A 16,097-nucleotide genomic window follows, 5' to 3' on the forward strand; every position below is an offset into this window, starting at 1 on the left:
CTCCTGGCTGGCATAGGGATGGGATTTCTCTTTCTGCTGCCCTAGCATTTCATGGCACTCTTGTACTCTATCAGTTTATTCTTCTCCCTTCACCCACTGACAGATGAGATGCTCCTTAGGGAAGGACTGTGTCTTACTCATTTTTGGATTCCCAGCACCCAGCAGAGCAACTACACAAGACATGCTCACAACAGATGTTGGTTGAACAACCAAATTATATGGCTGGAGAAAATTCTGTCTTGCTGTTTTGGAAGTTGCCTAGAATCTTCTATCAGTGGGCAGAAATGACTCCCCAATATACAACCGGCCTTTCTGCTGAAACATGGGGATAAGGGTGAGAGTGCGAATGGTCCAAGACAAGTCACACTCATTATACACTGTTGACACCTAAGTCCACTGATGGTGAAGTCATGAGAAAAACATGGTGGTGGGTACATTTGCAAGACATCAAATACTCTTTATGATTCCCTACTAAGGCTGGCCAGAAGCTTGCCAAACCTGGATCCTCTTCTTGGACATGCAGAATATTTCCAAGCCTCCCTAGGTGGGGCCGTATGACCTGGTCTTGCCCATAGAGTTTGTACAGATCTGATGTGTGAGGAAGTTAAGAGCATGTGTGCCTTCTCCAGGTTCCTTCTCTTTCCTTGGCTGCCACTGGGATGCTGAGCATACTGTGAGTTACTGTCAGGCCCTACAAATTGGTGGAGCTCCAAGATGGAAGGAGTCTGGGTCCCTGAGTGACTGGGGCCATGGTCTTCGCACCCTCTTTCCCATCCCAACTCAGGTGAGAAATAAACTTGTATTATTTTGGGTCAGCAAATTTGGAAGTTGGTACCTCAACTATCCTACTATAAATACATAGGAAATCAGAAGTCCTGAAATTTAATAGGGAGGCCCTTACTTTCACATCTTGTGACATGCATCTTCATAAAGATTCCCGAGGGCCACTCCACCACCAATATCAGACATAACACAGCTGCCCAGTCATCTCTCTTACTAAACTGATTTTCAATATGAATTTTTACAGTAAGAAATCCAAGCAAGTTAATTTGGTTGTTTCTGCATTTCAGAAATAAAACTAAAATATACTTCCATATATTTATTTTAGAAAAAAAAAAGGCAGAACCCCAAAGATCCCTAACTAAAAAAAAAAAAAAAAAAGAAAGAAAAAAAAGAAGATTCTCTCCCAGGATAACTAGAATGATTTTAAAATTATAGTCTTTCCAGAAAAATGTGGCTACTGGTGCCTCCTTGGGGCTTTCGTGGAAAGAGCCTTTATGAGGTATGCATTGTAGAAGACCAAAACCCACATAGGGTAAACTGGGTTTAGTTTGGCTCCATGTCCCTTAAGCCTCATCATCTTCATTTATCCTCCCCACCACTTTTCTATTACTGAGTGGTAACTCACCATATTCTGGCTGCTCTTTGGTTTCCAAAGTCCGGTGGCCAGGGGCCGGACGGTCCCACCCCCTGGGGGGGTTGAGGAAGTTGCTGTCACCGGCGGTGCTGTCGTACTTGTAGTCCTGGTCCCCACTGTTTGTCCTCGCCAAGGAGAAGGACCTCTGCCACCAGGCCCGCCAATCGGGGGACCGAACCGTCCAGCTGGGCTTGTTCTCCGGACTCTGATCTTTATCTGCTTCCGCGTCAGGTCCGTCAACCACCTCTATGGTGACCTGAAGAATTCAGAACATGCCTGGGTGAAGGGGGAGTTAACGGTCCCCAGGATGCACAAGCCATGGAAGAAAGTCTGACAGTGCAAAGGGAAATGCCAGATGCATCCTTCATGAAGAAAGGCTGAGAGTACACAGTGATACAGAAAGGAAAACATCCAGGGATGGCCCACATGAATTCCATGGCCAGAAAGAAATGACAGGTGCAGGCCTTAGGATGGGAAGAGGTGATTCACTGCTAGGGCCTCTGGTTTACTGAAGACTAAGTTGTTGGGGGTTCTATAATTCAAGGAGTAAACATGTACCATGTATGTTCCTGAAGAGACAAAGAATAATATTCATAAACCTAACAGGTACCAAGGACTAATTCTGTACTGGCACTGTTCCAGATGCTTTACATATATTAACTTCTTTAATCCTCTTAACTGCCTTATAAGATTGGTCCTACTTATTGGCCCCTATGGTGGATTATGTACCAAGAAGACCCCAGCAATCGCTCCCATCCCTGGGTGTGTGTCCACTCTTCCCATCCGGTGGTGGAGTCTACTTCCTCTCCCGTTGAACTGAGGCCGATAATGACTTGCCTTGCTCAACAGAAATGTGGTGGAAGTGACGCTAACGACGGGACTTAAGAGGCCTTGCAGCATCTATTTTCCTACCTCAATGAAAGGAAGCCCAGCCTAGTCTGGGGCATGTGAAGAGACCACGTGGGATAGGGGCCACCTGGATGAGAACCGAGGCCTGAGTCACGTGCATGGCACCATTTGGATCCTCCAGCCCCTGTGGGTCCCCCTAGCAGATAACCATGTGGATCAGAGACAAGCTCTCCCGGCTGAGCCCTGCTCAAATCCCCGACTCATGGAATCTAGAGCAAACAAATGGTTGTTGCTTTAAGCTATTAAGTTTTAGGGTAGTTGGACAGCAATGATAGCTTTTTACAGATAGGAAAAACGGGTACGTATCCTGCCCAAGGGCACGGAATTAGTAAGTGGCAAACCCAAGTTGCTTTCACCAACTTTGCCATGTGGTCTCTCACAAAGGTAAGTGACAGAGGCACTATTCCCTTGGGGGACTGAAGGAGCAAAAAAGCCACAGATGCTGGAGTTGGACTGGATGCCACGGAGTGTGTAGACATGCAAGCTTACGGCCCTCAAGATCCAGGCATTTTCAGCTGTGATTTTTGCTCATCCCACAACCCTGGCTAAACCCAGAGGGGCACACTCCTTAACAGGACCCTCAGGGCCACAGCAGACAGGCCCTGGCCACGGTTAGAACTTGCTTTCGGATTTATGGAGCCTCATTTTGCAGTTTTTCATGCGGTAGGAAGGCGGCAGCTCCTTGGCTACGAGAGACCATCAACTCAGAGAAACGTATTTAAAAAATATAATGAAAGACTCGTTGGGTTCCTTTGGCTGTCGTACTGCTCTTGCAACACCTCCTGGATGAGTTATGTGTAAATGAATCAGACACATGAGCTCCAAGTAATCAGTGCAAGATGTACTGGGCAGATGCATTTCCAGTTTCGCCCTAACCTGACATCAGAGACAGTTGCCGAGATGCTCTGCCAAGTTGCACTGGGGTGTGTCCATCCCCAAGACAAACAGCTCCTTCCTTTTGTGTTAGGCATGGGGAGGTTTCATTCTGGCTCGCTTTGACATTTCAAAAGAAGTCACCCATCCGATGGTGGGCCCACACTGCCCTCTCATGTGGTCCAGACGAGCTCGAGGATGTGGCCTGCCTGAGCCAGAGTAGACTCAGGCTGCAGCAGGCCAACTGCATCTTCCTCCTCCGGTGTGGGATGCCTGGAAGGTAGCTTTGTCCCACACTACCATCATTAGTCCAGGCTTGTAAGCATCCCTTGCATATAAATCATTATGGAGCTTTTTAGTGATACCTCACATCTTGTATCATTGATGTTTGCTGGAACTGATGGTGGCTGGAGAGTGATGGTGACTGGGGGGACCCACAGCAATGCTTGAAGGACAAGCACAGAAGGAGTGGATGGCAGGACAGGAACAGAGCAATACTGAGCTCCTGGAGACAGACCCCTTCCCCTCTGCCTGCAGACAGAGCAACTGAGCTGCAGGAATCCTCTGCAGGGCTATTAGGGGTCTTGGAGGAGCGGGGAAAGGCTGCCAAGAGTCAGGCAGGCCTGCAATTATAGTAATGAAATCAGTCTCTGGGTTGAAGATAAGGGGGGACATGCACAACAGTTAGGGTATTCCATTTGTATTCAGGCTGGAGTCAAAGGGATTGCCTAAACAAAACGTGCCCTGCAATTTCTCCAAGCCGGGAATAAAAATAATTTCATGTTTCAAGCGATTACCGTCAATACAATTTTTTTTTCCCCTTCAAACCACCGCTCAAATCCAAACAAAATAGATCTGTTGCCTGGCCAGATGACAAGTAGCAAAATACAATTTTACTCCAAAACCTATATCAATGACTAAATCTCAACAGTTTAGAGGTTTCTTTCTTCCCTTTAATTTCTGCCCACTGGCCCAACTGAATTTTAAAAAGGGAGTTAAGGCTTAACATGTACAGAGTTTCTATTTGGGATAATGGAAAAGTTTTGGTAATGGAGGGAGTGAGAGAAGCACAGCATTTGTGAGCATAATCAACAGCACTGAATTATGTATTTGAATATGGTTAAAAGGGGGGAATTTTAGTTGTATATGTGTTGCTAGAATAAAAAAAAATTTTTTAATCCATGGAACTGCACAACACAACCAGTGGACCCTAAGTTAAACCATGGACTATAGTTAATAGTACAAATACAAAAATGTGCTTTCATCAGTTGTAACAAATGTGTAACGCCAATGCAAGATGTTCATAACACAGTAGTGTTTGGGAATCCTACATTTTATGCATGATTGTTCTGTACACCCACAACTTCTCTAATAAAAAAGTAAAATAAATAAAAACAAAAGCAAAGAACAAAACAAATAGAAACCTTAGGATCCACCTTTCCCTGGAGTTAACAGGGATATCATACTGATATCAAAAGAAGAAATCTAATCTCGAACCTGAAATTTCATAGGCATCCAATTAAAAAGACTCAACGAGTGTGATCAATGACTTCTAAAACGGTAGGGATTAGTCTTATATTTCCTTTTGCCCTCATTATTTTTATATGTTCTTCAGGATCAAAAAATAATTTTATAAAGATGTCTGGAACAATAATTGATATGATGAGTGGATGGTGTGGTTGTGAGCACAACAGATTCCCAAGCTGATGAAGACTCCATCCCAAATGCACATAATCGAAGTGTCTTCATGTATTTGTTTCTTCTGGACTTTTCAACACCATGAATAAGGACAGTAAAAGAAAGGGAACTTTTCCAAAAACCCGAAGTCCATCTTCTGGCAGAATCTCCTCAGGTCCAAGACAGTCCAAAACTGGTACCGATTTGGAGAATTCTGTCCAGAACAAGGAAATGATTTCCTTCTCTTGATCATTAAAATATTTATTAGAAAGAAACTCTTTCCTCTTTTCCTGAGAGGCACTTCCCACAGAAAAACTAATACAGTTCTCAATGTAACTGACAATAAACTAATGGCACTGAGAATATAAAAGCTGTGTCCTTCTGAAGACACCAGAGTCTTTATCTCATGGGTCCTCTGAGTCCTTTTAAATGGTGGTGACTTGGCGGGTTTTGGTCCGTCTTTCACAGAGAGGAAAATGAGTACTGAGAGGTGAAGTGATTTCCTCAGGAGCACACAGCCTCCGGGGACAGGAACACAGTCTCCAGGGAAGGTTTTGGCTGCAGAATTATGTTACCCCTCCTTCCTTGCCCATCACCCCAGAAAGACCACGAATGGACTAGGAAGATCCATCGATGCAGTAGAAACTACTGTGGCAACCACAGCCAACTGCGATTCCATGCTTTGAGATCTGCAGCTGCCCTTCCAAACTGCTCTTTCTACACAAGTTAGACCCATTGTCCAGGCACAGAAACTGGCTTGGAGAATTGGGGTTCCCACGGTATATAGCAAGGAAGGTGCAGAGCCAGTTCTTCAAACTCGGTCTCTTGACTGTGGATTATTTCATAAATTTTGCTCTGCTGTCACCATCCCCATCATCACCTCCAACCAGCATCTCCAGCACGTACTTCACCCTGTGCTAAGCACCTTACTTGGATTTCATAGAATCATGGGAGGCAGTTAGTATTATCACTTCTCTCTTACAGACAAGGAAACTGAGGCACAGAGAAGTTAAGTAACCTGTGGGAGGCTGCAGGGGCTTAGACTGGCCCATAAATAGTGGTGCCAAATCCCAAATGCAGGTAGGGCTGACCCCACCACGCGTGCCCTCGACAACGGCAAAGCTGAATCTAAGGAGTGTACACTGGGCCCCATGGCCCATGGGTCCATGTCTTGGGCACAGAAGTTTCTCAGGAACTACCCAGCCAGGCTTGTTGTTCCCAAAGTATTTTCAAGAAAAGGGAGAAGGGTGGGAATCTGAAGTAGAAGCACGTACAGCATTTGTAGCCCTGGCCAACTCATCTGATTGTATCTTGTAGCACTCAGGAGACTTATAGCCGTGTAAATAAGTCTGTGCAAGGAAAAAAATAAAGGCCTTTAGATAACTGTTTTTAAGGCCCCTTCATGGAAGAAAAGAAAAAGTATATTGGTTGAAATGACTACTGATCTCAGATTGATCCAGAAAAGAGAAATATTTGGTTGTAAATAGCTACTGTAGTAATGACTTGATGCAGTAAGCCTAACAATGAGTTTATTTTAGAAATTTTTGTCTTTGCTATCTGACCATTAGCTGCAGACCCAAAACCCAGCCAATGATACTGAAGTTCAAGTCTAATTTCTCCCGGGGGATTTACTTTCTTTCCTGAATGATATATTTTTTCTAAATAACCGACTTCTAGTATTGTGTTAAATTTAATACGGAGAAGCTATTCAGGAATTTAAGGCTATTCCTTTCTATTTTGTGCATCGTTGTTTTTTCCCCACTCACTTCCACAGCCTGAAGTCAGCTTTAAACTGGAGGGTCTAATTAACTTGGGAGAGAGGAACTGGACTTGAGGAGATAAGAGAAAAAATGCTCTACAAGAGTAGATGTGGCCCCTTTTTAGGATTTCCCTCCCTACAAGTCAAGAGGCCAAAGAGGGACATGGCTCCTTGCACAGGCTTAAAATGTCTCTTGGAGAGGTGTGGGTCACTTCGTGGGAGGGACGGGGGGGCCCCCCTGCCCTGGACCGTGGGAAACACTCCCAGAGACTGGAGAGGTTGGAGGGGGTGGATGTGAGAGAGGGAGAGAGGGTGTCAGGTTCCCATCCAGCTCCCCAGCTCCAGCTGAAGTGATAACCAGGTGGGGTGAGGGGCAGGTTGCCAGGGGAGGGCAGAAGCGAGGCCAGCACAGTTGGCAATGGAAGCAGAGCCGGTGATGTGCCCCTTCACCAGCCTTCACTCTGCTGCCCGGAGAGAGGAAATGCTTTGAGGGGCCTGCAGGGACCGGGGCTGTCTGCTCTGCTCAGTCGCCCTGCATCAAACCAGTGGATTTCAACAAAAGAGCACTGCTGTACAGAAGGGGCAAGGGCTGCCACCACGGAACCAGTCACCCCCTTTTAGAAAGCACCTCATCTTTTAAAGGACCACCAGGGAACTGGTTTACTCAAGTGCAGTGGTGCATGGGCCTGCCGCGGCCAGGGCCCTGTGTGTCTGTGTGAATGTGTGAATGTGTGTGTGTGAAAATGTGTCTTTGTGTGTGTCTGTGTGTGTGTACACAAGCATGCACACTTATGTGCAGAAATAGGGGCAGCAGCTGCTTCCTTCTTTCTTTGAGTATCTTTCTGGGAGACCAACACTAACCTTTTGTGTTCTTCCGGAAACAGAGAGCCAGAAATGCAGCTCGATTTTCTATTCTTTAGGGCCGACAAGTCATCCAGTCAATAAAACACCCCCAGCCTGCGTACTGCCCATGGAAGGTGAACACACACAGGGATTGTGTGAAGCGGAAAGAGGGTGACCCGACGGGGCAGGGGGCAAACAGAAAGTGCTGGCATAGTCTTTTGGGGGTACTGACTAATCATATCTGGGTGATAGCTGCATTAGTTTCTAATCCATTCTGCCAATAACTCTGATGTTTGGAACTATACTGGGGAAACCTGTATTCTTGGGAGCTGAGATGCTCTTTACTGTGCAAAGGATAATTCAAGAAAAATATGGGGACCTTATAGGAGTGACCCTGTCCCTCTTCTCACCCTATCCTCCAAAGCATCCCTTTGGGAAGGACCACCTGGGGGTAAACTTTTTCCCATGCTGGGGTAGGGTTAAGAGGAAATGGAGAACAAAGCACTGATTGTCATTGTTCACCTGCTTTACATCTACATAAGCTGGTGGCTTGGAGTACCAGAGGAGAGTATGGCAAATTATTTCTCCTTGCCTCATATATGCAGCATCACCTGTGTGACAGCCCACGGGGCAACTGAATTTTATCGAAGTCCAAGAGGCTTTGCCAGAGACTCTCCTGCTGGGGGCACCCGCAGCCCAGTGTGGACTTCTCCTGCCTCAGCTTACATTTATCCCCTGCTCCTTCATCTCTGGCCCTGTGTTCTCGCCACACCTGGAGGCCCCTCTCCCCTTGGGAAGCCAGGCAGAACCATCTAAAGCATTTCCTACTTCCCATTTGGCTACACAAACAGCTTATTATGATGAGAAATGAATTGCAATCTTGGCTGCTCTGCTGAACTCACGCACAAATCCATGACACAGCTGGTAACGGGGTCAGCTCTTCATGGTTGCCCTTTTCTATTTTTGGAAAAGAAATCTGGGTCCTCCAGTCCCGTGGATACCAACTGCTTTTGCACTGCTGTTCTTCGCTAACATTCAGGTAATATTTTAAACCGGCACTAATGGGATTGGGGCTGGGTATGGGGATTTCCAGATTGACGGGTTTATTTGGGAGAGAGAAAGGGGATTCTGAGAAATTCTGCCCTGTTCTTCGGTGTAGCACTGTGCTTTCAGTAATGTTTCCGCAAGGGGATCCTCTCCCTACAGCCTTCCACTCCCCTGCATCTAGGCACTTGTTTGGAATTCTACGTTGGCAATTGTTAAATCAATAACACTGATCGCTCAGTTCTCGGCATGAAGTCCCACAGTGACATTTCTCACTGCTGGGGAAATGATGCTAGCCATAGCAAGCTTAGCACCATTTTGGTTAGGGCCTAAGCACCCTTGGCGTGAGGGCTATTTGTTTTTGGAACCATACAATCTTTGAACAATGAAAATGACTTCCTGTGGACGAAGGGAAAATGTTGAGCCACAGTTTGGAGATACCCATGCTCTTTTTTGCCCATCGGCACCTCCACCAGCGGGCGCTTTGTTCTTTATCAGAAGGCCATGTGGCCAGTTTCCAGAAAGAGAGCACTGGAGCAAAAGGCTCCTTTTTCCAATTAATCAATTAGAACAACACAAGACTCATCAGAAATATTAATTGGAACACAATGTGATTTCTGTGTATGGGTTGTCAGAGTGACCTCCAAAGCATTTTCCACTTTTGTCTGTTTCACCACCACCACCTTGCCCTGTCTCTTCCCATCCGCTGAGATCTACCTACCGCGTCCCCACGGTCCCTCTGGCTCTGTCTTAGGTGGCAGTCAGGATCTAAGCAACTGTGCCCTTTCCTCACTTTGCCCTGTGAGTCACTGGAGGGAAAGGGCCTAACATTTCTTAATTCCCCATAACCTAATGCAGTGTCTTATCTGCAGCAGGTGCTGGGCAATGCATAATTGAATCACCGCTCTCAGGGTCATCTGTCAGCCACCGTGACACTGGAGCTATGAGCAAAACAACCGATCAAGGAAACCTGATTTAAAACTTTGTCATGCAGAGGGCATTAGTCTTGAGAGAGAGACTGTTAATTTAAGTAATTAAGGATCAATTACTCAGGTCAAGTTCAGGGTCCTTCTGCCACAGAAGCTAACTGGCAAATGGTGGCCATTTGTGTGGGCCACCCCTACACAAATGGAAATAATTTGAAAACAAAGCTAAAATGTAGTGAAGCAAATGAGGACAGGAGTTGGGTAGGGACAAGACTTGGTCAGCCATCACGGGGACCATCTCTGGGGAAAGACAGAGGGAGGGACACGCAAAATCAAAATTAGGTGTTTGTCTGTGAAACACGGATTGGTGAGGTAGGTTTTCTTGGAAGGCTGAGAGCCTGGATTTAAGCCCCTTATCTACTATTTATCAGCCATGTGACCTTGGGCAAATCACATCGTAACTTCCTGAGTGCCTCTTGTATTATTTATAATGCTGGAAAAATTACACAGGCTCCATCTCCTTTGGGAGGGGGTAGGGTGGGTCAGCGCAGGTCAGCATTTGCTTTGTAAAGTATAATGTGCTACTTCAGTGTAGACGAATGTGATTATTTTCAATCACAGGCACCCCTTTCCCTAATCTCCCACTTCCCTCTGCTTCTTCCCCATCCTATCTTAGGGGTAGGAAATCATCTCTCCCCTTCTTATGGTCATAATTTCTTTTAATCAGCCTTTTACTCTCTAGAGTGACTGAAGCTTTGTCACCGATGAAGGAAGTTCTGGTGTCCCAGGCAAGTTGGAGAGGGCTTTGAGAGAGAGAGAGGCCTTTCCCGAGTACCTCTAAAATTGTGCTACGATTTGCCTAGTCTATTCACATGGTAGATTGGCCATTTCCTATAGCTGCCATATTTCATCAATTTCAAGTCATACTACTTTTTTTTTGTTTTTACATTTTAATTTCTCTGAAATTAGGATGTGTCATATCAAAAGTGTGTCATAATAATGAGCAGTATTTTTGTGTGTGTATGGTTCATAAAGTGATGGTGCATCTCACAATCAAGGGTGTTGGATTAGACGAAAGCAGCACTGTATTTATTAGAGATAAAATGATCCTAGGCAGGATTCATTAAAGGGTTAAGGAGAAAAGTGAGGGAAGCAGCAGTAGCCTTGGAATCAGATCAGGGATGGACAGTTTCATTGTCTCCCACCTTCCAGCTGCCAAGCATTACCTGGATATTTGGATTCTGCCCATTAATATCCGCTTTGGAAAGGTCTGGAAAGTTTGGCAGATCGAGGAGAAAGGATCTGGGGCCATCTCTTTGCAACGAAGGGTGCTCAGCGTCTTGCTGGAATCTCTGTCTGGGGAAGGGTCTGTGTGCAGCCTGATGGCTCCACTGCTCTTCGCTGGAGACAGGGAAGCTGGTTTCTGATGCGGAGTCACTTTCCACATCGAGGTTATTCTAAAACAAACAAACAAATAAATAGGAGATGACACAGGATTAAAAAAACGCCATCCTTAACAATCCATCAAAGTTGGGGGACGGGCATTCCAGTGGCTGGAATTAAGCCATGATGGTATCCCCAACTCACTTTGGTTCCCTGTGGTCTAGTTTCTCCATCTTTAAAAAGCCAAACCCTCAGGAAGCTTATCCCAACCTCCTATTTGGGAATGTCCTATGGGCCAGTGATGTCCTATGACGGCTGTTTATTAACAAAGCACCTCAAAACAAAAGTGCTATTTTAAAGGAGGATAGGGACCCATCTGGAACTGGAATTAAATCTTAGTTTCTTTCTCAGTGCTTTAATCAATTACCACTGGGTTGCTTTAGTTGTAACCCTGGTATCCGAGGTTCTTTTCTTTGGTGCGGGTCGTGAAGCAAAAGATCTGACCAGTCTAGATAAAATACCTGAGCTAAATCACCAATTATATCCCTCCTTCCTTCCCTCCCTCCCTCCATCCATCATCAACTACCTACAAGACTCAGGGAAAACAGTCACAAACAAGACAGGCATGGACCCTATTCTTTTGAAGTGTAAGTCTAGTTGGAGGGGACAAGCAATAAACATGTAGATAAATAAGATCAGATCAGAGAGTGGTGACTACTAACAAGGAAGAAACAAGAAGGAGGTGATTGAGAGTGGCTGGGGCAACATCAGCTAGGCGGCCAGGGAAAACCTCTCTGAGAAGTTGGCACTGGAGGCGAGACCTGAAGAAGAGAAGGCAGCACCCCGCAAGGATGGGAGAAAGGACATTCTAGCAGTGGGAACAGTAAGTAACGCAGCCCTGAGGTGGGGATGAGCTTGACTCATTCGAGGATCAGAAAGACGGCCATGTGATGGGGAAAAAAGAAGAAGATTGAGTTAGGCAAAGAACCAGTGGCAAGAAACCACTTTTTTCACTTTGCAAAGAAACCTGCGGGTCTGTTATTCTTCACAGCTAATGAAAATGTCTCTGGTCCTTGCTGGGGAAACAGTTTCCTAATGATTGAAGAGTTGTAGAATTGCTAGACTCTTTTCCCAAACCTGCCCTTCCTATCCTCCTTTCATTCTCCCTGGATCTCTCATCGGAGGCTCTCTCCATTCCTTCGGGGAGAGCATTTTCATGTTTACTAGTGGAGGGAGACTTGGAGATAGAATTTCACAAGCATTTGGGTCAGTGGTTAATGTTCTTGCTATTCTTGGATGTGTTTTGAGGTTTGGGGGAGTGTATTCCAGGACGGTGTCTCCAAACGCACTCTCTGCCCCCCAGTGCAATGTCTCTGACCCAGCCAAAGGGTTATGTCCATGTCAAAATACTCCTGACCCCAAAGACCAAGGTCAAGAACAGCCCTAGGAAGAAACACAACACAGCAGATAAATATCTTCTTAGAGAGCTCAAGGCGGGGTTCCTTAGAGGAATGGATTTTCTTTTATATCTCCTTAAGCATGAGGGGGGCTAAGGAATAAACTCACTGGTGCAGAGACCACCTTGGTGAAGGGTGGAAGAGCCCAGGAGGAGGAACGGGATGGAGAACGTGTCTGCCTCCTCTTTAAAACGTGCAGATACAAAGAGAAGAGTGGGCTGCCTTTGGCATGTTTTTGCTTGCCCTTCCTTTCTGCGCAGGAGATGTGGCCGGGGGCAGAGTTTTTGTTCACCGTTCCAGCCACCTCTGTGCCATGCTTTTTGTCTCCTGGCACATCCTCAGGGAGTCGCCCTGGCATTCTGAGGCATTGCTCAACACGACGGAGGCCAAATGGATTACTGTGAGATTGAATTCAGCACAGAGAGAGAGAGAGAGAGAGAGAGAAGGAGGGAGGGAGGTAAGATATGTTTTCCCTCAAAATAAGACCTCTCCATCACGGCTCCAGGGGAGATACTGAATGCAGTTGTTCCCCCGCTTCTCTCCCCGACAGAGTTAACGAGGAGTTGGATTCTCATGGAGAGTTTCCTGTATCGGACTTAGGAATAGAAATCTCCAAAGGGGCCCAGGATTTGCCTTCCAGCTGCTTCAGGGATACCTTGCAAATCAAGCCTAAACTTCATTGTGGCAACTGGGACATACTGCTTAATTGAGTTAAAAGCAGAACTTGAAGCCAAATTTCTTTTCCCTTCCCCTGTGGTGAACTACCCTTTCTACTACTAAAACACACATTTTAAAAGAAGGGGTGGGAAATGTATTTTTGCTATTTGGCATTTTGCTTAGATGGTTGGGAAGAAAAGGACCTGATTTGGTTTCTTGATCTGGCTCCTGGAATTTTCCTTTTAGGAAATACACCACTATATAGCAATCCTGGCTCAGTGGCTGACTAAACACACCACTTAAATGCTCTGTGGCTCAACGACTGTCCATGTAAGACAGAGCAGATAATAAGGACAATCCAGTCCCTCCCAGCAGGATCCTCAAGATAACTCGGGTTGTGTTAACGTGATAAGAGAAGTGGAGGGTTAGGGCAATTGGCTGGTTAACTCAGACCACAAGCACATCTGCTGGGGATATGCAGACTACTGGGGCTAATGTAGGTTTTGGCTTGAGATATGTACACAATTGTGGCATTTTCTCCACAACCCCCCTCCTCCCAACCCAGGCTCAGTATTTGTAAAGCATTTGGAGGCTGGGAGGTAATAAAGAAATGCTAATCATGATCTCTGAACATGTGAGTTACTCTTGCACCTCTGCCAAAACATATTTAACTGGAAGTCTTGGGCATGCCCCCAAGATATTCCGAAACCAGAAGCCCTGGCATCAGGGAAAGGGGTCCAAGAATGGCCCATATAAAATGAAATTCCACTTCTTTCGATTTTGAGTCTGAGGTAGCCGTCATTTTGGTCTCCTGGGTGGGAGACAACAGACAGAAAGAAGCCTTTTCTCCACACTCCATCCCTGCTGAAAGGGACACATCGTCCTTGCAGAGTCCCCGTTGGTAGTCCTGGTTGATGGACATCTGCTCCAGTTATCACTAGCCTTGCTCACTGAGTGTCCCACCAATTATTTTTTCTAACAGAGTAAAAATTCTGTTAGAAGAGTGGATCTCAGAATGAGGATTTAAATAGTTTGTGTTTTGTTTAGACAGATAAACATGCTTCTGTGAAGGCAAGAGCTCAGAGAAGTCTGGGAGTTTAAGGAGAGACACATCACCATTCTCTCCAAGGGGTGACAGGATTCCTTTAGCCTGAATTCATGTGACATGAGGGGCGCTGCTTAGTTAGGGAAAATGTTTCTTCACCCACAATCTGTCTTTGGGTTGATCTTCAGTCTGTGAGTTAACATTGACAAGGCTGCCACAAAACATGTAGCACTGCTCCCTCTTGTGACTCTTGATTTTAGAGCTTCGGCGATCAATAAAAAGGGAAAGAGGCGACTGGAAACTGTTCTATGGTTTATACACATACAATCTAACTGCTAAGGCAGGTGTCTATGGTGGTCATATTATTCGGCTACATCATCTTTGTGCCTAGCTCGCGTCCCCCCTTTATTTTACAACTTATTCTTATCTAAAGTAGGAATAATAATAAAAATGCCATGCCCAGGCCGCCTAGTATTTTGCCTTAGATGATAGTGCTGTGGCAGACATTGCAATTGCCTATCAACATCCGTTCCCCTTTGCTCGTCATCCAGCGTTTGTTTCAGGTGGTGATGTGCCTGCTCAAAACTGTATTTCCCAGCATCCTTTGCAGCTGGGGGCGATCATGTGGCCCAGTTCTGCCCAAGGAGTTTTAGGTAGAAGGGCTGGATGGGACTGCTGGAAAGGAGGCAGATTCAGTTTTGCCTTTGCCATCCTTTCATCCACTTTCTCCCACCTGGAATGCAGATACAGTGTTTGAAGTGAAGTGAGGCAGATGAAGTGTACACTCTCAGGATGGCTGAATGGAAAGATGGAGGGGCCTTGGCATTGTACAGCCATTATACCAGTCCTGGAATGCCAACCTCTGGACTTCTTTTACTCAAGAAAACTAAAAGCCCTGATTGGCTAAGTGACTCTATGTTGAGTTTCTTGTTCTTTGCAGTTGAACACAATCTCCAACCATAGAGGCACCTACAGGGCATTTAAGAAAACATAATGGTTGACTTTCACAGTGGCAGAAAAGTGAAGGCTGCTGCTATCTTCTCTCAATATTCTATTCCACATCTATACCCTTCTCCACACTTTTACAGAATCTTTTCAATGTTTCAGCATCTATATATTGCATTCTTCAAATCAACTACTCACTGTGCAGTGTAGTATTTCCTTTAATTTGTATTAAAATAAGCTCCATAAATTTCAAGATGTTTGTTGCCACCAAAAGGAACCAGGGCTCTGGGAACAAATGGCTGATTCCGAGCGTGGGCCAGGAAGACAGAGGTGAGTTTGGGATACTCTGCTGTGCCAGAAAGCAAGGAAGGTTTCAGTGATCAATAGGGTCCTCTTTAAGGGACACAGGGCCCAGTATGATGGGCCCCCATTTCTCAAAGATTTGACAATTTGGGCATCAAAATGAGGGGTTGGGGATTGTAGTCAACTGACATACATTGAATCTATGAAAATCCACAAGCTTATGATACTCTAAAGACAGAGTGCCAGAAAAAACTATATTAACACCATTTGAGGTAGTTAGTATAAAACTCCTTACTTTGAAAACTGGCATTAAAGAGAAAGAAAGGGTTTCCTGAGGAAGTTATGTTTGAGCTGAAATGGAACAGACAAGTCGAAGTTAAGTAGGTGAAGACAACAGGGCAGAAGGAGGAGGCAGGTCAGGGAAAACTGCAGTCCTGGCAAAGGAAACAGCAGGTGCAAATTCCCTGAGCTCTGGTCAAAACTGCCTGGTTTTTAGATTCCAAAGGTTACAGAGCTGGAATTGAATGGATGTTATGATCTGGGTCACCCTGGTATAGTAAAAGATACACCTGCATAAAATAGTGTAAACTCGAGGCCTAGAACCAGAAGTCTTGACACAGCAGCTCTTGGTTGGTGAGCCTTCTATCATAGCGCCTGTGACTTTTCCACTGGGCCACTGCTTTCCTGGTGGCATTCTCAGAATCATCGGAGGCTTGCTGGAACTGTATGGTGCTGGGGCCTCTTCTCTCCTACCTACTCTCATCAGCTGGCTCTGAATGCACTTGGGCTTGACCGGCCATTGGAAAGCTCTGTCCAGATCAATTTAGAAGCGAAGATCCCTCATCTGTAGGCTGGGTAC

General features: G+C 45.7%; 2 protein-coding genes across 3 annotated transcripts in view; one reads left to right on the forward strand and one right to left on the reverse strand.

Moving 5' to 3' along the window:
- Positions 1-16,097, forward strand: part of TASP1 (taspase 1) — a 656,132-nt gene that overhangs the window by 423,952 nt on the left and 216,083 nt on the right. The window lies entirely within an intron of this gene.
- ISM1 (isthmin 1) overlaps positions 1-16,097 on the reverse strand; it is a 71,022-nt gene that overhangs the window by 16,656 nt on the left and 38,269 nt on the right. Inside the window, exons 2-3 of the mRNA XM_037811853.1 lie at positions 10,675-10,905; positions 1,409-1,673 (exon numbers count right to left, since the gene is read on the reverse strand). Coding sequence (XP_037667781.1) covers positions 1,409-1,673; positions 10,675-10,905 — 496 coding nt within the window. The remainder of the gene's footprint in view (positions 1-1,408; positions 1,674-10,674; positions 10,906-16,097) is intronic.

Source organism: Choloepus didactylus, chromosome 19 (assembly GCF_015220235.1).
Source record: "Choloepus didactylus isolate mChoDid1 chromosome 19, mChoDid1.pri, whole genome shotgun sequence".
Lineage (NCBI taxonomy): Eukaryota > Metazoa > Chordata > Mammalia > Pilosa > Megalonychidae > Choloepus > Choloepus didactylus.